Source organism: Notamacropus eugenii, chromosome 1 (genome assembly GCF_028372415.1).
Source record: "Notamacropus eugenii isolate mMacEug1 chromosome 1, mMacEug1.pri_v2, whole genome shotgun sequence".
Taxonomy (NCBI): Eukaryota; Metazoa; Chordata; class Mammalia; order Diprotodontia; family Macropodidae; genus Notamacropus; species Notamacropus eugenii.
The window spans coordinates 341,004,302-341,025,970 of NC_092872.1; the positions used below are offsets into that span (position 1 = coordinate 341,004,302).

A 21,669-nucleotide genomic window follows, 5' to 3' on the forward strand; every position below is an offset into this window, starting at 1 on the left:
ACACCCTACAGCCCTCTCCCTACGCCACACTCCGCACCGAAACTGCGGCTGCGCCACCCCTCTTCAAATTCCTGCCAGCTTCTCCGTCCTCCGCCTCCCCACGTCGGGGAGTTGACGTCAGGACGCCGGGCAGCCGCCATTACAGAGAAGCTGAGCTCCGGAGCTAGAGGGAAAGGAGGAGCCGCTGCCGCCGGCGCCGAGGCATCGGGGAGAGTCAGCGCAAAGAGCCGGTCCCGAGGAGCAAGCCCGGCCGCCACCCGCAGGCCCCGCGAGAGGCGGCGGCCGTTGTGTGAGTGCGTGCTCGCGGCCGGAGCGGCAGGAGCGGCAGGGAGCGGGCGCCGGCGGGGCCCAGAGGCGGCGGCGGCATCATGGACGAGAAGGTCTTCACCAAGGAGCTGGACCAGTGGATCGAGCAGCTCAACGAGTGCAAGCAGCTCTCGGAGTCCCAGGTCAAGAGTCTCTGTGAGAAGGTGAGGCCGCTCGGCGGGCCGGGGCCTCGGGCCCAGGGCCTGAGTCAGCGGTGCCCGCCCCCTCTCCCGGGAGGATGAGTCGGGGGCCCCCCCGGGTTCTGCGCGGGGATCGGAGGCTGGGGGAGGGTCCGCCGTCTCTTCCTCCTCCGCCTGGGGAGGCATCCCCCGGGTGGGGTGCTCTGATGGCGGGGGTGGGGGGTGTGGAACGAGGGAAGGTAGGGAGGCTCCCCCGAGGACCCCATCGCGCCTTCTCCTGTTCGGGTGGAGAGAGGGGGGCACGGGCAGCCTGCGGCGGAGGCCGCGGCTGGCAACATGGCGGATCCCGAAGGATCGACCGGACGCCTCGTTCTCCGTCCCTCGAGAAGGGGGGCCCGGCCTGAGAGAAGCCCTTCATTTGAGCCGAGCCTTGGTCCCCGCTTCCCGGGGCGGCTCGGCTTCCCCTGACTCCGGTGCTGGGATTGGCCGCCGCCGCCGCCTCGGCCTAAAATGGCGCCGCTCGGCTGGGTCTCGGGAAGCTGAGAGTGGCCGGGTCCCGGCCCGCGGGAGGGGCGGGGAGGGGTCGGGGAGCCTCGAGCTGCGGCCGGGGTGGGTGGGCCCGGCCTGGGGAGCCGGGGAAGCCCGGCGGGGCCGGGCGGGGGCCGGGGGAGGCGCTGGGGGGGTTTGTGTGGGCGGAAGGATGATCTAAGGGGGACTATCTTGTTGCGTGAGGGGGAAGGGTTCAAAGACAGGCCGGGGTTAACTATCTAAAGGTGAAATGAAATTCTAGAGTTAGGGTCCTCCTGGACTGTATGAAACAAGGGTCATTGGGCTTTTAAAAATTGGATAGAAAATTCAGCCCTTGTTACAATGTATAACTTGCTCAAATGGAATTAAAGTGTTTTCTGTGGACAACTTTTAACCACCAGTTTTTCTGGGCTTTTAAGAAATGTTAGTCTTGAATTTCAGATTTCAACGTAATTAAATTGATCTTTGTTATAGTTACAAGAAGGATCGCGGTAAAATAGCGTAAAATAAAATTACGGTGATAATTCCTTGCTATTGAAACAAATAGAAAATTGGCAAACGATGTTAAATGTTTTTAAAGTGAATGGTAACAATAAAATTCTGCAGTCTGTAACTACTCTCATCTTATTTTGTTGATATTCTTGCCCTTTATTTTTAAAAGAGCACCGTAATTTGGAGAAGTACTGGTTGTTTTGAAAAGGTTGTTGAATTTATTTCTTTGACATCTTACTTAAGATGTAATACATTGAGCTGTTGTGAGTCAGAATCGTTCAATTAATTTTTTTCATCAGTCCCCCCACTTGTGCACTGACTGACAATATTTTTGACTAGTTGGCTGAGAAAAATAAACTGAATGATTTGTAATTCTTATTGAAATTATGTTGGTAATTGGGCTTAATATATTTAAGATGACTCTACAACTTGTACTTTTTACAGTATTGTTGAATGGTAAAGCTTACGTTGAACATTTTTTTTGTACATATAGTCTGAGGTTTAGTTAGATTCTTTTTTCACACTTAGTGAGCAAATAAAATCCTCTTTGCAGGGAATGAAAGATACATTCTGAAGTTCAATAGAGAGGAAAATAAAGGATTACTTGTCAGTGGACTAAATGGAAAGCTTTGGATTAATGTCGAATATGAAATTTACATTTAAACAAAAACTAGTTGAAAATCTGTTGCACAATTCTCCGTTTTCTTAAAGATGTGGAAAGGTTCTTTGTGTTCCTGAGATTGGCAGCTTAAGAGACCGTGCTGGGAGCTGTCACCTAAGGTGACAGTTTTGAAAGTTTTCCATGCAACCTGAGTTAGTCCCCTTCAATAGATGTGCTAGCAAACTGCTAATTTAGGGAATTGAATTTGAATTTGTATTGGAATTCCAACTTGGCTTGGAATTATATACTGGTTCTTGACCTCCTAACTCAATAGCATTAGGATAACTTCTAATTGAAAATAGACTTTACAATATAGATTCTGTACTTGCTGAGGTGGTCTGTCCATTCACCTTAGTGCACTACAAAAACCCCAGAATAATCTTTTGATTTAAAAAGAAGTTGTTAGAAATACGCTTGTTACAGTTCCAACTCTTTAAACTTAGGAGCTGTAAATTTGTAGGTTCCTTTTAATGCTTTGACTGGTACATAAAAAGTGATTTAAATGTCAGAATAGAAGTTATTCTGATCTCTATCCCCATATTTATTCTCCAAGTTTTCTTCCTTGTGCCTGGAATGCATGCCCTCTTCCCCCCAGTCTACTTCAAATGTAAGTAATATCTCTTACCTCCTTTTCTCATAGTGCTGTGACTTGGATCTCTCTTTTTGTAGTTGTTAAATTCTTTCGGTGTTTGTGTGTGAATGCGGAACTATATACACGAGTGTGTATACATATAAATATGTCAGTTTTGATGTATAGTATATTCCTGTATTTGCTGCTTCCCCCTACATTTTAAATTACAAGTTTTTTGAGAGCATAGGTTGTTTTATTACTGTATTCCCCAAACCTAGTACATTGCCTTGTACTGTGTATAGTACTTCCTGCTAAATTCTCATTTGCTTTTTATAAGAATATTTTATATGGGCCTATAGTCCTTTCCAAAAACAAAGGATTTATTTTTAAAATAATAATAACTTTGTATTTAAGTCATGTGAACAGATGCTTAGTACCTGTTGGCTTCTGTTAAAAACTTAAGTGTTCCACAGAACTGTGCTAAGAGCTGGGGAAGGAGTTGAATAAATTTTCTTGGCCATCAAGAAAATTCCCATTTAATTGTGAAGTTGTTGAATTAAATATTTTTCCTGGATTGGATCTCTTTCTGTTGTGGAAGAACTAATGATCACTTGATGACTAACTGGAAAGCTTTGGGTTAATGAATATTATAATCCCTTTTAAACAGCTTTTTTTGCAGGCAGGTCATAAAAAGTTATTATTCCAGGTAAGGTGAAAAATCTTTTGTCATTTTGCTGGCCACTTTACCAGTCTTTCTATGATGTTCTTATTTTGTGTTTTTCCTAAAATCTCGGTAAACTTCCACAAATTGATTTTTAAATTCACATTTGAATCATTTTGAACATAGAAGTTTTGACAGATAGAAGAGACAGGTTTCTTAATATAAAACTATACTCCCCCTGAGCACTTGTATCTGGTGAAAAAGGTTTTCCTAAATCTCTCTCTTAAGCTCCAATCTTGTATCTCCAAATGTCTACTAGAATCTTCTTTGAATCATCCTTGACTCCTCATTTCCTATATCCAGTCAGTTACCAAATCATGTTGATTTTGCTTCCATATATATCATCTATCCCTTCCTTTGCCCTAGTTGAGGCCATCATCATCTCACCTGAATTAGTGCCTCCAGTCTTTCTCCTTTCCTATCCATCCTTTGCATAGCTGCTGAAATGATATTCCTGAAGCACAGATCTGACCATATCACTTATACTTGAAAAGTTCTGGTGGCTACCATTTACTTCCAGAATAAAATTAAATTTTTTGTTTGGCATTTAAAATTCTTTATAATCCAACTCCAGCCTGCCTTTACAGACTTAATACACATAAGTCTTCACACTCTGTAGTCAAGCCGAGCCAAACTGTCCTAGTCATTCCATCTCTGGTCTCATAGGCTTAGTGCAGGCTATTCCACCATTCCTGCAGTGCTACCCCCATCTCATCTCTGATTTTTAATCACTGCTTTCTTTACTTTAAGCTTTTTCTTAACATCCCTTCCTCATTTTGTTGTATTTAGTGTGTATATATTTGTAAACTGAGAAGGGACTGTTTCTGATGTTTTATGTTAGTATCCTCTGTGCCTATCACCGTACTCAGAAAGTAGATGATTAATAAATGGTGTGTCTTATTATTAGTTTTAATATTGTTAGGTACCTTTTGCAAAAATCTTTCTGGATGTTTTTGTTTAAAAAATTTATTTACACTTTTAGAAGGAAAAACATACTGTGAAAATTTGAATTGTCACCATATACTATGTTGCATTAAAGAGAACCTTATGCAAAATTTAGTTTCAAAATGCTTATTGTATATTAAAATGTTTAATAGTCAAATGACAGTAATCTGTAATAAGTTCCTGGTACAAAATACTGAGACTATAAAAGTAGCATGCTATGAATGGTCATTAAAAATAGTTAATTGTGCAGCATGAAAAGAATAAATCCCCTAATAGTTATAACATTGGATTTTATCTCTTCAAAGATAATCTGACTAGTGTACCTTTCTGAGGTTTAATAGCATAGTACTTTTCTCAATTCCATGAGGTAGTTAATTCTAATATTATTAACAGTTGAGGAAACAGACTTGCTTGGTTCAAAAACACAAAGGTATTCATTGCCTGTGCTATAATTGTGGGTGGGCTGGGCTGCAGTTTATTTAATAATATTTTGTTTTTCCCCAATAACATGTAAAAACAATTTTAAGTGTTCATTTTAAAATATTTTGAGCTCCAAATTCTCTTCCTCCCCCCTTCTTGAAACAGTAACCATTTTGATATAGATTATACCTGTGCAATCATACAAAACACAATTCCATTAGTCATGTTGTGAAAGGAAACAGACCAAAAAAACCCCACCACACATGAAAAAAATGAAGTGAAAAATAGCGTACTTGATCTACATTCAGACTGCATCTTTGAAGGTGAATAGTATTTTTCATCATAAGTCTTTCAGAATTGTCTTGAATCATTGTATTGTTGAGATAACCTAAGAGAATAGATGTCATTCACAATTGATCATTGTATATTATTGCTGTTACTATATACAGTGTTCTCCTGGTTCTGTTCACTTCGCATCAGTTCATGTAAGCCATATCAAGTTTTTCTGAAATTGTCCTGCTCATCATTTCTTATAGCACAATAGTATTCCATTACTATCATGCCACAATTTATTCAGCCATTCCTCAATTGATGGGCATCCCATCAATTTCCAATTCTTTGCCACCAGAGAAAGAGTTACTATATACATGTTTGTACATATGGCTCCTTTTCCTTTTTTTTTTTTAAATCTCTTTGGCATACAGAGCTAGCAGTTACATTGATGGATGAAAGGATATGCACAATTTGATAGCTCTTTGGGCATAGTTCCAAATTGCTCTGTAGAATGGTTGGACCAGTTTACAACTTTACCAACAGTGCATCCAGTGTCCCTAATTTCCCACATCCTCACCAAGATTTGTCACTTCCCTTTTCTGTCATGTTAGCTTATCTGATAGCCAATCTGGTACTTCAGAGTTGTTTTAATGTACATTTTTGTAATCAATAATGACTTAGAACATTTTTCATATGACTTTAGATAGGTTTGATTTCTTCTTCTGAAAACTACCTGTTCATATCCTTTGACCATTTATCAGTTAGGAAGTGACTTGTGTTCTTATAAATTTATCTCCGTTTTCTATATATTTGAGAAATGAGGCCCTTTTTCAGAGACACTTGGCTGTAAAAAAAAAAAAAAAAAGTTTCCCACCTGTGCCAGAATTTCAACTCAGACCTCTCCCAATTCCAAGTTAAGTGCCCTTTGCCACATAGCTTCTAACTTCTCACTGACATGGTTTTATATTTTTAGCCTATCAACTATTCTTATACCTGTTGTAGATAATGTAGTGATTGTTAGAGTGTTCTTGTATCCATGTATTCTTCGGACAGCTAGGTGGCATGGTGGCTAAACCACTGACCCTGTAGTCAAGAGAACCTGGGTTTTAATCCGACCCCAGACACTAGCTGTGTGATCCCTGGGCAAGTCACTTAACCCCAGTGCCTCTGAAAGCAAAAAATTAAAAAAAAAAAAATCCTTCTGCAGATATACTGTTTAAAAAAAATTTTTTTTAAGGCATGTGCATCATATGTAGAATGTTTGGTTATTACAAATGGTTCATTTTTAACCTTTATCCAGATCCAAAATAAGCATATTGCCTCCTATTATTTATGAAAAAGCTCTTTTTCTGTCTTGTTACTTCATTCTTGTATGAAGTACATGAAAATTCCAAAGATCATTGAGATGTTACATTTTTATACCAATTCATTTGGATGTCATATTTCCTAACATTTTCAGTCTTTAGAAAGAATGATCAGGAACACATGTACATACTAGGTTCTTAGAACTGAGTTCTAGTAATTAATAGATCTGTTCTAATTATTACGTTTTTTGTTCTTTGAATTTTTGAAATAGGCATTTGGAAGTACATTGTCAGTTCTGAAAATTTTTGTAAAGTCTAGATATTTAGGGAATTAGTACTTTGCTTCCTTTACTCTGAGTTTGTGTGTGTACTTTATTTAACTTTTTGAACATTTTACATTAAAAGTTTATTTTAGGTGCCACGCAAAATAATGAATGCCTGGACCTATAGTCTTTTTTTGGCATAAAAATTGCATGTATTAAGTGTATATATTAATTTAAAATCTCTTCATGTAGAACTTGATGACATATGTGTTAAATTCGTGTCCTTCTGTTCTAAGAATGGAAATGGCAATATTCTCCGTAAGGTTACATTCAGAGACATGGGTATGATCATAAAAGTATCAAACTCTTTTTTATCTTATCAAACTCTATTTTTTCTGCATATTCTGTCCTCTGCCCACAAATTCCCATTCCTTGTGTAATAAAACCACAGCAGGATTTTGTCTTGATGACAGTGGTAGAAAAATGAAATTTAGGAGATTAAGTGTGTTGAATATAGGAAATATGCATACCTCATTATGATACAAAGGAATTGGACAATCAACCACACAGTCACCAAACATTATCAGTGACCCACTACGCGCCAGGTATTGGGAAAGCAAAGATAAAAATAAATGAGTCCCTGCTATGGTAGAGTGGGTGGGTGGGAACTTACATTCTCTTAGGGAACATGATACATAAACATGTAAGAAACCAAATATATACAAGGTAAAGGTAAATATTTTTGTGGAAGAGGTTTCTTAGAGTAGGTGGCACTTGAGCTGAGATTTAAATGGGCTAGGACATCTTAAAATTCAAGCCATTAAAATCTGTGGGTAAGTAGGATGCAGTCAGCACTTGGTCCTTATTTTTAGAGAACTTAAGACTATCTCACTAGTAGAAGAAATAAGACAGAACTAGTAGTAGATAAAATATCAGTGTTTAAGGGAGATAGGAATAAATTGCAATGAAACCGCCAAGGTGGGAGACCAAAGACTTGTTTGAGGAAAAGCTTTTGAACTGTTCTTTGATGGAAGATTCAGATTTAAAGGACAGATAGAAATATCAACTGATGGGTAGGATTTTTTTCCACTTACGGAGAGAATACTATGAAGGTGGGAAAGTGTAAAACTTTATTAATTTCTTTGAGAAAGGATGCCGTTTTTAGGTCAGATGGTTTATATATTATTATCACCAAATACAGACCTAAATTGAGGTATTTAATGAACAGCCCTATAAAATGAAGGTTCCACTTTATTTTGATATGAGTTAATGAGGAATCCCTCTGAGAAAGTACTAAGGAATTTGCTTGTCATTCAGTTTATTTAAATAACTTCTCAGATTTATTCTGTGTGAAGTTGCCTGATGGCTATTGAATGGTATGGTAACAGCCTGCTTATATTTGAACCAAATAAGTATCTACAGGTGGTACTGTGTTCTCAATATGACCTGGAGCTCAAAATATTGTAATATAATAAGTTTGTAGTTAACCTTTTTTCAAATGAAGTTACTGTCACTACTGATTTTAATATCTGGAACGTTTGCAAATATTGCACCACCCGTCAGAATATTTCTACAGGTTCCACCTGTTTGTACTATGAATCAAATGTCCCTTGACATAGGCATAGAACAGTATATAGCTGGTTTAGATTGTTTTTGCCCTTGAAAGAGAGGAGAAAAGAACGTTTGAGATTTTTGCTGTTCAGTTGTTTTTAGTCGTGTCTGACTCTTTGTGACTCCATTTGGGGTTTTGGCAAAGATACTGGAATGGTTTGCCGTTTTGTGTTACAGATCAGGAACTGAGGCAAATAGGGTTAAGTGACTTGCTCAGAGTCAAACAACTACTAAGTATCTGAGGCCAAATTTGAATTCAGGAAGATGAATCTTCCTAACTTCAGGCCAGGGTCTCCATCTACTGCTCCACTTGGGCTGAGATTAGTGAGATGAAAAGGGAAATAGTTTTGTAATTCAGGTATAGGCGTTGCTTTCCCTTCAGTTCTAGTCTTGTGGATCCAGACCTTTACATCATGTTAATAATTAACATTCTCTCCATTTTCATTCGTGGGAGGATCTTGATATTTCAGATACGCAGGTTGAAAGATGAAAAACCTGATGTCAAAATCCTGTTCTCTCCCCTCCTCCCCAGTCCCCTAGAGAAGTATGTTGGACAAAGGGAGTTTTCTTCTTTAGCAGAGATTGGAGGATTACTGATAGTGGTCTTTGTATGGTTTTGAGGCAGTCAAACTGGAAGGACTAGAAGAATGGGGGATGCTGGAGAGGAGAGTGGTATATCTATGGTACATTGTAGGGCAATTAGGATATATGTCAAGGAGAACTTTTTACCAGTATTCTTCTGCTTTTTTATTCCCTTCAATACTGTTTTTTTCCTCTATTTCTTATTTTCCATTGAGCATCTAACATTTTGAAAACCGTTGTTAGTCTGATCTTATGACTATGTTGGACCAAAATCATGATGGAGTGACCATATTTAAATGTAATTGGTTTCCTTTGTGATCTCGTATGTCTTATTTTATGAATTTAAAACATTCAGAGAAAACTGCAACAGAGATCCTTGCCACAGAAATGATGTTAAGAACCCTTTAAGAGAGATGTGTCCATGGTGGTGCTGAAAGTGACTTCATGATGATGTCATTTAACCTAATTTCTGTTGCCTTACTCTGCCCACCAGTAAACTCTTGGTAATATTTGCATCTCCCTGTGAAAGTTAATGAAGTGCTTAAGATAGCACAGAATTTCAGGAATAGAAGAGATGTTAGAAATCACCTAGTTCAACCTCTTATTTTATAGATGAGGAAACAGGCCTAGAGAGAAAAGTGACTTTCATCTACTTATGGGGAAAGAGGCTTAAAGCTTAGTTCTCCTGAATCTCATTCTAGTGCTATTACATCAAGTACTACTGTCAGATGCTCTATGCAAGTATAAGCCATTAGAATCTGTGTCTTTTTAAAAAGCCCTTTGGGTTTTGTAGTAATTTAACAATTTTAAAGAACACGTTTAAAACTCAGAGGAAATCACTTGTGGTAGGAATATTGCTTAAAAATTGTTTGTACTTTATTCACATGTACATCAAAGTGGATTATTTATGGTTTAATTATAAAATATTTGTATCTTCATCTCCTATTAATTTTTTTTGTTTTAATTTTGTGTTATCAAAATTGTTCCAAATTAGCTATATTGTAGGATTTCTCAATCTTTTGTGCCATGTGAAGCCTATGGACCTCTTCTCAGAATAATATTTTTAATGCATAAAATAAATATATAGGATTACAAAGGAAGTCAAAAGTCATTTTAAAATGAAATAAAGATGTAATTGGTTTACCATCCAAATTTTCCTGAAATAGTCTGTGGACTCCAGGTTTTAAGAACTCTCCTCTGTAGTAGAACTAAATAGAAGGTAAGAAAGAAGGTTTGTAATTTGTCCTTAATATTCCTTTTATCATTTGGTTAAAAATGACATTTGATTAACTGTTGAAATACTACCTTATTAGTAATTATTAAAAAGTTAGATGAGACTTTTACTCCAGTTTTTTTTAAAGGGTAATATGAATTTAAAGATTTTTGATATGATCAGAGAAAATACGAAGAAATCTATACTTCCAATTGAAATGAGAGTTATAATTAAGAAAAAGGCACAGTTGTAATAACAGCCACTTGAATTCTGGTTCTTAAGTTACTTTCTCCTATGTATCTTATTCTGTATATTCATAGAAATTTTAGAATAGACCTCAGAGGACATCTGGCCCAACCTATACCTGAAGAAGGAATTAATTCCTCTATAACATTTCATTGGAAGAAATGACCTTCTCTTCCTGAGTTTAAATCTGGCCTCAGACACTTACTACCTATGTGACTTTGGGTAAATCACTTAACTCTGTTTGCCTCAGTTCCTTATCTGTAAAATGAGCTGAAGAAGGAAATGGCAAACCAACCACTCCAGTATCTTTGCCAAGAAAACCCCAAATGGGGTCATGAAGAATCAGACGTGACTGAAATGACAGAACAAATTGCTTTTGTTCTTGCTTCAGCGTGAAGCTGAAGTTAATATTTGCTTCCTTACAGTTTCCACTCTTTACTCCTGGTTCTGTGGCAGAATCACTGTAATCTTTTTTTTCCCCCTGAAGACAGTCTTTCGAAAGACAACTGTTTTAACCTCCCCATTCCCCCTTTCCTTTTCTCCAATCTCAGGATCCCTAATTCTTCTTACTCTTTTAAGACTTGGTCTTCATTATTCTGATAATATCTTCTCTTATCAATAGCTTTTCTCTTAAATATGCTCAGAGATGACAGTACTGCAGGTATGGTTTGACTGGAGTACATTGAAGACTGTTACCCTCATGTTTTGGATGCTATGCTACCTTTTTAATGCAGCCCACACTCAACGGTAGTTTTTTTATATTCATTGTATTGTAATTATTGTATTGTAATTATATTGTAATGTTTATACATTTAGCTTTTTAGTCTACCCAAGTCTTCAGACCTGTTTAACTGTGTGACTCTTCTGTTTGTACTTAGAAAGGGTTTAACATGCAGTTATAGAATTCTGTGTATTTTTTTGCTATTTAGTGTCACTGTTTTAGCTTTGACCCATATTTCTGATGTTGACTAGCCTGTTGATCCTGTCAATCCAATGTATCCTCTCCCAGTTTTGTATCACCTGCAAATTTGACAAGCATACAATCTATATACACTTCCTCTAAGTTAGGGATAAATATGCCAAACTGACCCTGAATATTCCTCCAAGTTGACTTCAGAGCCAGTAATGATTGATTTTCTTTGGGTCCTGTCATTTAACCAATTCTAAAGATTAAGATGTGTATAATAATTTTGCAATGGGAAGTGAAGTGTTGAATCAGTAGAACCATCCATTTCTCATAGGGTTCTATCCCAGGCCTTTTTTCCTTGTCTATAGTACTTAGTGATCTTATTAGTTCCCATAGATTTCATCATTTTATCTATGCTGATGATTCTTAAATATACCTATCCTTCCTTAAACTCTCTACTGACCTCTCATCTTGCATCTGCCAACTGCATTTCAGACATTTTGAACTAGATGCCCAGTAACTATCTTAAACTCAAACCTAGGAGTCATCCTCAGCTCATCACTATTACTCATCCCCTTATAGGCAATGTCAATTCCTGTCAATTTCATTTTTGCAACATCTCTCAAATCTGCCCTCTTCTCTACTCTCACACTGCCACTACCCTGCTGCAGGCCCTCATCACTTCATGCCTGGATATCACAGTTAACCGGTTGGTCTGCCTCAAGTCTCTCCTCACTACAATCTACATTCAGTCAATAAAGTGCAGATTCTGCTGTGTTACCACCCTTCTCAGTAAACTCCAGTTACTTCTCATCATTTCCAGGATCAAATACAAAATCCTGTTTTACATTCAGAATTCTTCATAACTTAGCCCTCTCGCCCATGACCTTGAAATTCTTGTTATTCTACAAACAAATAATCATTTCTCCATCTCTGGGCTCCAGGCATTTTCTCTGGTTATCCCCCAGGACTGGAAGGCTCTCACTCATCTCTACCTACTGATTTCCCTGGTTTACTTTTAATACAAACTAAAATCCCATCTCCTATAGGAAGCTTTTCTTAATTCGAATCCCTTTCTTCCTTTAATTATTTCCTCTTTATCCTACATGTAAGTTGTGTCTACCTATTTGTTTGCTTGTTATCTTTATTAGGTAGTGAGCTCCTTGAAGGCAGGGATTGTCTTTTGCCTCTTTTTGTGCCTGTCACTTAGCACACTGGCACAGCTGGCACATAGTAGAAGCTTAATAAATGTTTATTGACTATTATTGAAAAAGAATGAACACAGTTATAAAAATTAGGTCTTAAAATATATGGAGAAAAAAATGGAAGAGTATGTAAATGTTAAGTGATTTATTAATGTGATTGTTACTGTTAATGTGTTGTAGGGAAGGAGCACACGAAGTTTTTTTCAGTCTGATATACGCAGAGGATTTGGCTACCCTTTCCTTACTTGAAAGCATACCAGACTTATTACTTTATACCTACAATGATTTTGAAGAGTAGTAAATTTCATGTTAGTGTTGTGGTATAAAAATAGTTTGGTTATGTCTCTGTAGTTAAGCACAGATTAACTCATGAACTTTAACACATTTTCCTCAGCATAGTCACCTCTAGTGCTGTCTTCAATGGTTGACTCACCATGTATAGGCCTTTATGGAAAGGCTGCAGTATTTTCTCTTCTGGAAAAAAGTACTTTTAAACTCTTCTGAATAGGTGGTAGTTGGTTGCTGGTTTCAGTCTTAGTTCCTTAAAGTGTTTACTTAAAAGTTCCAAAGTGATTGACATTAGCATAGCAAATTATTCAAGAGTTCTGTTTCTGTTTTGCTTTTTTAATTCCTGGCAGCTATCATCCATTTAAAGTTTAAAGCTTCCCCTCCCCCCCATTGTGACCTATTTTGGCACTAAGATTAGCATTTAAAAACTTTTGACTGCATATATACTTAAAATATTTAAAATAACCCAGTTTATATGAACTGGTTCACAAGTGAAGGCAGTCTGGGTAGGTTAAAAATCTCATGTTTTCCTTTCCCTTAAGCCTCCCCCCCACACATTTAAAATAGCAAATCCTCAAATGATAATTTAGATAATTCCTTGGTAGATATCTTTTTTTTTTTAAATTGGTGGCACATATCTTCAAGGAAAGCTTAATTTTAAAATGGGAAATTGCCTGAAACAAGTGTTAGTTTTGTAATACCTCTATGCTGAAGGATATAGCCTTGTGCTAAAATATTGAGACTGAAAAAATCCTTCATGGATATTCTGCACAGTTTGCAGGAACAGTTTTCACAATGTGTGCTAGTAAAATAAGTGTGTATCCTGTGGAATCAATTTAATTGACTGAGTGTTTTTTTGCCTTGTTACAGAAATGATTGATTGATTGATTTTGTGTGTGATGCTAATTCTTACCAAAAAAAAAAAAGTAGCCTTTATTTGATCCATTCAGAGAAAAACTGTTTTTTAAATTAAATTACATAGGGGAGCTAGATGGTTCAGTGGATAGAGTACTGAACCTGGAGTCAGGAAGACTCATCTTCCTGAATTCAAATCAAGCATCAGATGCTCTCACTAGCTGTGTGACCCTGGGTAATTCACTTAACCCTGTTTGCCTCAGTTTCCTCATGTGTAAAATGAGTTGGAGAAGGAAATGGCGCAAACCACATTGGAATCTCTGCCAAGAAAACTCCAAATGGGATCATGAAGGGTTGGACATGACTGAACAGCAACAAATTAAGTTACATAATGTCAGAATTAAAAGTAACTTCAAACATCACCAAGTTGGATCCATGACTGACCTTTATGTACAGCATCCCTAAAAATTGTCATACACCAGTCACTTCCATCTCTATTGAGGGGAAATCACTGCTTCCTAAGGCATTTCATTTCCCTTTTGGACAGCTCTAATTGTTATGAAGTAAGTTTTTTCCTACATCAACCTCAAACCTACCTGTCTTCAAATTGTACTAAGTTCTCCTACTCTTGCCCTCTATGGCCAAGTAGATCAAATCTCCTTTATCTGTGTGGCCCTGGGCAAACTTTTACCTTTCTGGACCTCCGTTTCTTCTTCAGTAAGATAAGGGAGTTAAACCAGATGATTTCTGACATTTACTTTCAGTTCTAAATCTTAGGACCCTATAAACATGATAGCCCTTACAATACTTATTAGGTATAATGCCCCTGCTGACCCCAAGTTTTCTCTTTTCTGATCTAAACATCTCTAGTTCCTTCGAAAAGAAACTAGATTTTCATTTGCTATGGTCATGAGGCACCCTTATGTCTCCAGCTTGTTTCTTCCTAAACTGTGTCCAAAACAAAATACAGTATTCCAAATGTGTTCTGACCAGGGCCAGGTGACATTGATTAATGGTGAGCTTGCAATCCGCTAACCTTTCCTCCTCCCCTCATTGGACTTGTAGGATACTAACTCTTTCATCTACAGTATTTGCTGTTTATCCCTGCTTTGTAATTTGGAAATTTGATAAATGTGCCATCTGTCCCCTTCATCCAAGCTCCTGATGAAAAAATATTGAACAAGGCCAAGGAATATGCCTGGGACATTACCAAAGAGGTTCCTCTAAATTGACAATGATCCATTAATACTTATTCTTTTGGTCCAATCATTCAACTAGTTCTTAATAAATCTAACAGTGCTGTCTCCCCATCTTATCCACAAAATTATCATGAGAGAGCTTGTCAAAATGCTGAAATTTAAATAAACTTTATATATAGCATTTTTCTGACCTTCTTAGTGACCCTTTAGAAAAAGGAAATTAAAGCTGCAATCATTTTTTAAGGAAACTTTGTTAGTTTTTTGTGATCACTGCTTTTTTAAAATGTTTGCATGATAATCCTTTTAATGGCAATTTTTTTCGAGAATTTGGAAGTTCAGATTGAAGTTACTATTACTGCTTTAGTTTGAAAATCCTTTCCTCTCTTTTTAAAAATTTATGTGTTCTCTAGCCCTATGCCATGTCTCCCATTTTTTAAAACCTTTTAAAAACTGCTTCTGCTTAGCAGTTATATACATCAGGTTTTTCACTGTCCTGAGATACAGTTCTTCTGAGCCTACTGTAAACAGTACCTTACTTATCTTGGGTATCAGTTCTGTGTTAACTTATTTTGTTCTGTCTTTTCCATGGTAAAGATCCTCCTCACAGGTAGAGGAAAACAGAAGCAAAATTAAAGTTAAATAATTCTTCCTTCTCTTTAGTATTCTCCTCAGCTCCTTCTGAACTTTAGCACTGAAGATATTCTTATAGGATTGATCTTTATTTTGTAGCTAGCTGTTCCTGACCTATTTTTGTATCTATGGCCCCTTTTTGGCAGTCTGGCAAAACCTTTTCTCAGAATGATGTTTTTAAATAATTGAAGAGAATCCAAATTTTAGTTAAAGATTAGTGAAAATAAAGATGAGATTTTTTTCCCCCTACTCAGGTTCTCACAGAGCCCCTAAGTCTGTCCATGGAACCCAGGTTAAGAATCCCTTCACTACATGATTACCCTTTTCTTCTTCTTTGAAATTGTCTTGAGAATCTTTTTTTGAGAGGTGCCCCATTGGGCTGACTTCCATGGAATTTTAGATCATGGGATCCTTCCTATTGTTTCCCTGTACTCTCTGAAATCTGTTCTCCCCAAATCTAGAGTGTATGTCAAATTATGTGTAGCTCTATTACATGTTATAAGAAGGCATCTCTTTCTTTTAGGGTTCCCATGGCAAACATTTGTCCATTCTCACAACTTACAGTGAAGTAGTAAATAGCTCTTTAAAGGTAAAGCCCTATATTTAATCTATCAATATAACAAAGGCTGAGGTCAGTTCCTGCTCTTCAGCTAAGCCAGTCAGAATGACATTTTGTTATCTTTTTAAAAGAATTAAATTATCTTTAAGAAGCCAAAGTGGTACCTGATCTTCTTTTTATTTGTTGAGAGCTCCCACAAATTTCCAGATAACTGAATTCCACCATCAGTATAATATCATATCTTCATGATATTATGTTTCCCAAACCCATGGTCAGTTTCTTCCTTTTGTCTACATAAGTCTGATGGTTCCACAACCATCTCTTATTCCCACTGTCAATTTCCTTATTTGGTTCTCTAGTTATAAAGCATACTGTACACATCTTGACAAACTTCAATGATACATGGTTAGGACCAGTTTGGCTCCTTGCTGTTGGATCTCTTGCTTCATTCGTTTACTACTCCTAAATTTTGTATTTAATGTATAGACAGAGACTGAGCCAAATCATTTGCACTACTTTCAGCTCGTACATTTTTACTAAACCTGGTTAAGTTCCATCATTACTATATTTTAATCCAAAATTTAAAAATCCAAATCATATTCTTAGAGAATATCTTAACTACTCATTTCCCAAATGTGCCTCCCTCTCCTGAAGCCCCTGCTGCCTTTAATTTAATAGCAATAAAGAAGACACCACCTGTGTGTTCCTAAAGCAGGGTTGGAGAACCTTCAGCCCCCTTTGACTGGATCCAAACTTCACAGAACAAATCCCTTTAATAAAAGGATTTGTTCTATGAAATTTGAATTCAGTAATCTTGAGGACCTAAAGGGTTGGTCCATGTGGCCTCAAGGCCCCAGATTCCTCACCCCTGCCCCTAAGGTCTTTGAGGACCTGTCTAGGACTTTTAAACTGTAACACTCCTTCTTAAGTTCTTTGTAATGGTATAACATAAAAATAGATAATACTACTAGATGTGGCTAAAATCCTGGGAAACTTTCAGTCCTGTACAAGTTATATTCTCTAGGAAAAACATCAGACCTCTCATTAAAGTCTGATGAATAGCTGCTTCAGTAGCCCCACATCAGGAGTCATCAACCACCACCACCATTTGACTCCTTTTCTTTTTCCCCAGTTTGCCTCCTCATGCCACCTGTGAATTCACATCATTTCTTGAAATGAATCCTTCTCTGAAGACTCTCAGAACATTATTTAGCTTCAAGTGTTGAGCATTTTTTTCCTTCCCTTAATCTTTTACTATGTCACATTGTTTTACTTTCCACTCTTCTGATATGTTACCTACTGCCTCATCACATCTTTATTTTTAGCCTAAAGCCCATCCATACTTAAGCAGCCTTACATTTCCTCTAATAACTAGCCTTTTTACCCTCTTTGCTAAGGAGATATCCCCTCCCCTCCATGTGACCATAGCCAAAACACAAATATTACATGCACTATTCAGACCACTGCAGAATTCCCCTATATCTGCATATTTGCTGTTGAAGTCTGACTCCCTTGTAATTCTGTTAGGTAGCAGTTTTAAACTTGGATTAAATAATAATTATAGTATGCATCATGTAGTGCTTTACAAATATTTCATTTTATCTTCAACTGTAGGATGTAGATGCGATTATTATCCCACTTTACATATATGGAAACTGAGGGGGAAGGTGAAGTTACTTAACCAGGGTCACACAGCTAGTAAGTCTTTAAGGCTTAGTTTTGACCTCCTCACTTCTGACTTCCAAGTCCAAAGCTACAGCCCCTGAATCACCTAGCTGCCTGATTTATCCCAATTTGGTAGTACTTAAGGCTTCTGCTTTATTAAAAATAATTAGTTTCTTCTGATTGTTAAGCATAATTCAGTTCTTGGGAAAGGAGTAATTGTCAGTATTAACCAGAATACTGTAATCTTAGACAATGACCTTTTAAAAGACTTTAATACAAACACTTTCAAGGAAGTGAGAAGTGGCTCCTAATTGGATTTAGCTAGAAGCCTCACTTTTTACCAGCTATATTCAGTGTTAGTTTGCATTGACCCTTTGGGCAGGAAGCTGTTAATTACCAATCTATGGCCGTGAAGCAAGAAAGCCTCTTCTAAGGAAAAGGCAGAAAGATTGCTATAAATAAAGAGCTTCCCCCAGCTGAAGAACAAGTGTGGCGATCAGAGTCTGAGTTTCCAGAAAGAACTCCAAGAAGAGCATCAAGGCAAGATTAAAAGTTGATAATCATCCCTTAATTTGTTTTATAAGTTACATAGGTACTTGAATATAAAGCTATTATAACAGTTCTAAATCTAAACTTATCCTAGATAATAATGACATCAAGCATATAAACGTCTTGGGACTCCCTCATTGGTCTTATAGGGTAACTAGTTGGCCCAGTGGATAGAGCCTGGAGTCAGGAAGATTCTTCCTGAGTTGAAATGTGACCTAGTTGTGACCTTGGGCAGTTTACTCAACCCTGTTTACCTCAGTTTTTTCATCTTTAAAATGAGCTGGAAATTGCCAAGAAAACCACAGAGGGTGTCACAAAGAGGGGACAATACTGAAAATGACAAAACAACAACATTGGTCTTATTGGTCTAGAAGTTTTTCAAGTTTCCTTTCTGTGTTTTCATGACTTTTTCCTTACCTTCTTCCTATTCCTCATATATAATACTTCATCTTTTTTGTACCAGTTTCTGTCCATACCTAGTATAAAGTGCTTCCACCTTTAAAACTACTCAGAGTAAAGTCTTTCCTTATCTTTCCCACCCATTCTCCACTTTACTATTGTCTTTTTACGTAATCATTTTGGTACATATTTTCAAGGACTATTAAATTTTTTTCAGTGTTTGTATCCCTAGCATAGTGCCTGGCACATAGTAGGTGACGAATAAATACTTGTTGATAGATTTAGTTCCATTTTAGTTTGAGGAAATAAAACTTTTAAAGCATAGTCTTTCAGATCTGGATATTAGAAATCAATAATTTAGTCAAAATTCATTTGTTTTAGGGATAAAGAAATAGATCAGTAGAACTAAAGTGACTTGCTGTAGTCACAAGGCAAAGATAGAATTTGAACCCAAAGCTTCTGGCTCCAAAAGCAGTTCTCTTTCCTCTACCTGTGTATGTTGGACTTAATCAGCTGTTTTGGTTCATTTGGAACTTAAGTTTGTAGCTAAGATTGTGTAGCTTTTATTTCAAGTAATAGCTTTCATTTCATGTATGTAATTCTATTTGAAAGAGAAAATTACTTGAGTTCAGAGATGTATGTTGAAGTTTAGTTTTGTCTCAATTGTGAAAATAAGCAGCGGTATATACACAGCAAGATTTCTGTGGTCTAAGTTCATTTTTCTTTTCCTGAATCATTGTCCTTTTAAAAGCCCTGTCAGCTCAGTTCTTACTAAAGCTCATAGGGATGGATGGAGCCTGTGATTTATTGCTGCTATTCTTGTTAACATAGATGGGTACTGAGAATTCACTAGGTGAATATCCATGCCAAACAAACTTAGTCATAGTGATTGCCCACTGACCTTCATCTCGGACCCTGACACAAGGGGATGAAAAGAAATGTATTTCAAGAAGAGTGCTCAAGAATACAGGAGGCACTTAGAACATTTGAGTATGCTCATTGTGTTTTTGTTTACAATCTTCAGCTGAAAGTTTAAACTGCAGGTTTCTTCTTTTGAGAGAAATAAGAAGTATTATTATAACTAAAGGTTACAATAAGTGGGAAAGAGTGGGCAGTACCTGTTTATATTTCTAAGAGGTTCCACTCTTAACCCCAGCTACTTAACTAAATGAGTCAAATGCCATTTGCTTCATCAAGGAAAAAAATTACCTAATTCTCTTTTGTAAAAAACAAAATTTAAACAACCAAACTTAAATTCACAACTTAATCTTTTTAAAATGACCTTCAGCATGGAATCCTAATTTTTAAAAAATAAGTGCTTAATTCAGTGTCATTGAGAAGTCCAAGCATGTGGTAGGGATATATACCCTGACATTTCTGACAATCATTTGAGTAGTAGGCAAAGAGAATCCATCTGTTTTCCCTTTTTTTCCCTATAGCATCAACATTTGGAGAAATTTGTGACTTAATTGGCCATTTTAATTTGAGAATATTAGTTGACATAATCTGTCATCTAGTCTAAGAGATATTGCAAGTAGCAAGTAAAATTGGTTATTACTATCTTCTGTTGCTAAACATACTAATATACTTAATTTTCTTTATTCGTAGGCTAAAGAAATCCTTACAAAGGAGTCCAATGTACAAGAGGTGCGATGTCCAGTCACTGTCTGTGGAGATGTTCATGGGCAATTTCATGATCTCATGGAACTTTTTAGAATTGGTGGCAAATCACCGGACACAAATTACTTGTTTATGGGCGATTATGTTGACAGAGGATATTATTCGGTTGAAACAGTAACACTGCTTGTAGCTCTTAAGGTAACTTTTGCAATTTTTCTTTGACTATATGGACTTATATGAATGCTTTTTAATATCCTAGTGTGTTGTTTGTTTTGTTAAAAATAGACATTGAAATTTCTTAATTTTTAAAATGCCGTGAAAATGAATGAAGAGATGATAGAAGAAAGAATAAAAGCTATTTCCCAAAGAGAGCTCTGTCTTGGAATTGGTGTTGTAAAGCTGTGCTAGCTAACCCATAATTAGTACAAGTATCCCAGGATTTTGTGTGTTGGTAACTGGGAATGTCTGTAAAAATTAAAAAAAAAAAATCTCTAGCTCCCTTTCCAGGAAAACTCTAATTGCAGAGCATTATTAGAACTTATTGACCAAATTCAAATAGAGAACCTGTAGGCCACACTCAATTTTGTGAAAGAATATACAGCAACCATGAGCTGCTTTTCCTCAATGTTTGAAAAGGAGTGAATTTCTGTGCCAAGAGGTGGGTTTTTAGAGGGGATTATCATGGTAGTTCGTTTTTTCTTTGAGATTTTGAAGCTAGTTCCCCAGTTAAAAATGAAATTCTGTGTAATTTAAGGAGAAATATGCTGTATGACTTCTAAAGACATTTTCCTGGGGTCTTCTTTTATAAAAAAAATTAATTTATTTTTTGTTTTCAGCATTCATTTCCACAAGATTTTGAATTCCAAATTTTCTCCCCGTCTCTCTCTCCCTGCCCCCACCTCAGATGGCATGTATTTTGATTGCCCCTTCCCCCCAGTGTGCCCTCCCTTCTATTATACTTCTCCCCTCCCCCCTCACTTTCTGGTAGGGCAGGATAGATTTTTGTATCCCACTGTCTGAATGTCATATTTACCAGTTGCATGTAAAAACAATTTTTAACGTTTGTTTTTAAAACCGAGTTCCAAATTCTCTCCTTCCCTCCCCACCCACCCTCATTGAGAAGGCCAGCAAGTCAATATAGGTTATACATGTGTAGTTATGCAAAACACTTCCGTAATAGTCACATTTTGAAAGACTTAAAATATGTGTCCCCCCATCCTGTCCCGCTCCCACTTATTCTGGTTTCTCCTTTGACCCTGTCCCTTTTCAGCAGTGTTTGCTTCTGACTATCCCCTACCCCAGTCTGCCCTCCCTTCTGTCATCTTCTCCCCCTCCCCCATCTGCTTTCCCCTTACTTTACTGTTGAGTAAGATACCTGATTGAGTAGTGTGTATGTTATTCCCTCCTTAAGTCAAATTTGATGAGTGAAGTTCACTCTTTCCCTCTTACTTTCCACCTCTTCTCCTCCATTGAAAAAGCTTTTTCTTGCCTCTTTTATGTGAGATAATTTACCCCAT

The 21,669-nt window shown here is 37.3% G+C and overlaps 1 protein-coding gene across 1 annotated transcript in view; it reads left to right on the forward strand.

Moving 5' to 3' along the window:
* Positions 1-4: 4 nt before the first annotated feature.
* Positions 5-21,669, forward strand: part of PPP2CA (protein phosphatase 2 catalytic subunit alpha) — a 28,658-nt gene continuing 6,993 nt past the window's right edge. Inside the window, exons 1-2 of the mRNA XM_072629955.1 lie at positions 5-470; positions 20,141-20,350. Coding sequence (XP_072486056.1) covers positions 369-470; positions 20,141-20,350 — 312 coding nt within the window. The 5' untranslated portion in view covers positions 5-368. The remainder of the gene's footprint in view (positions 471-20,140; positions 20,351-21,669) is intronic.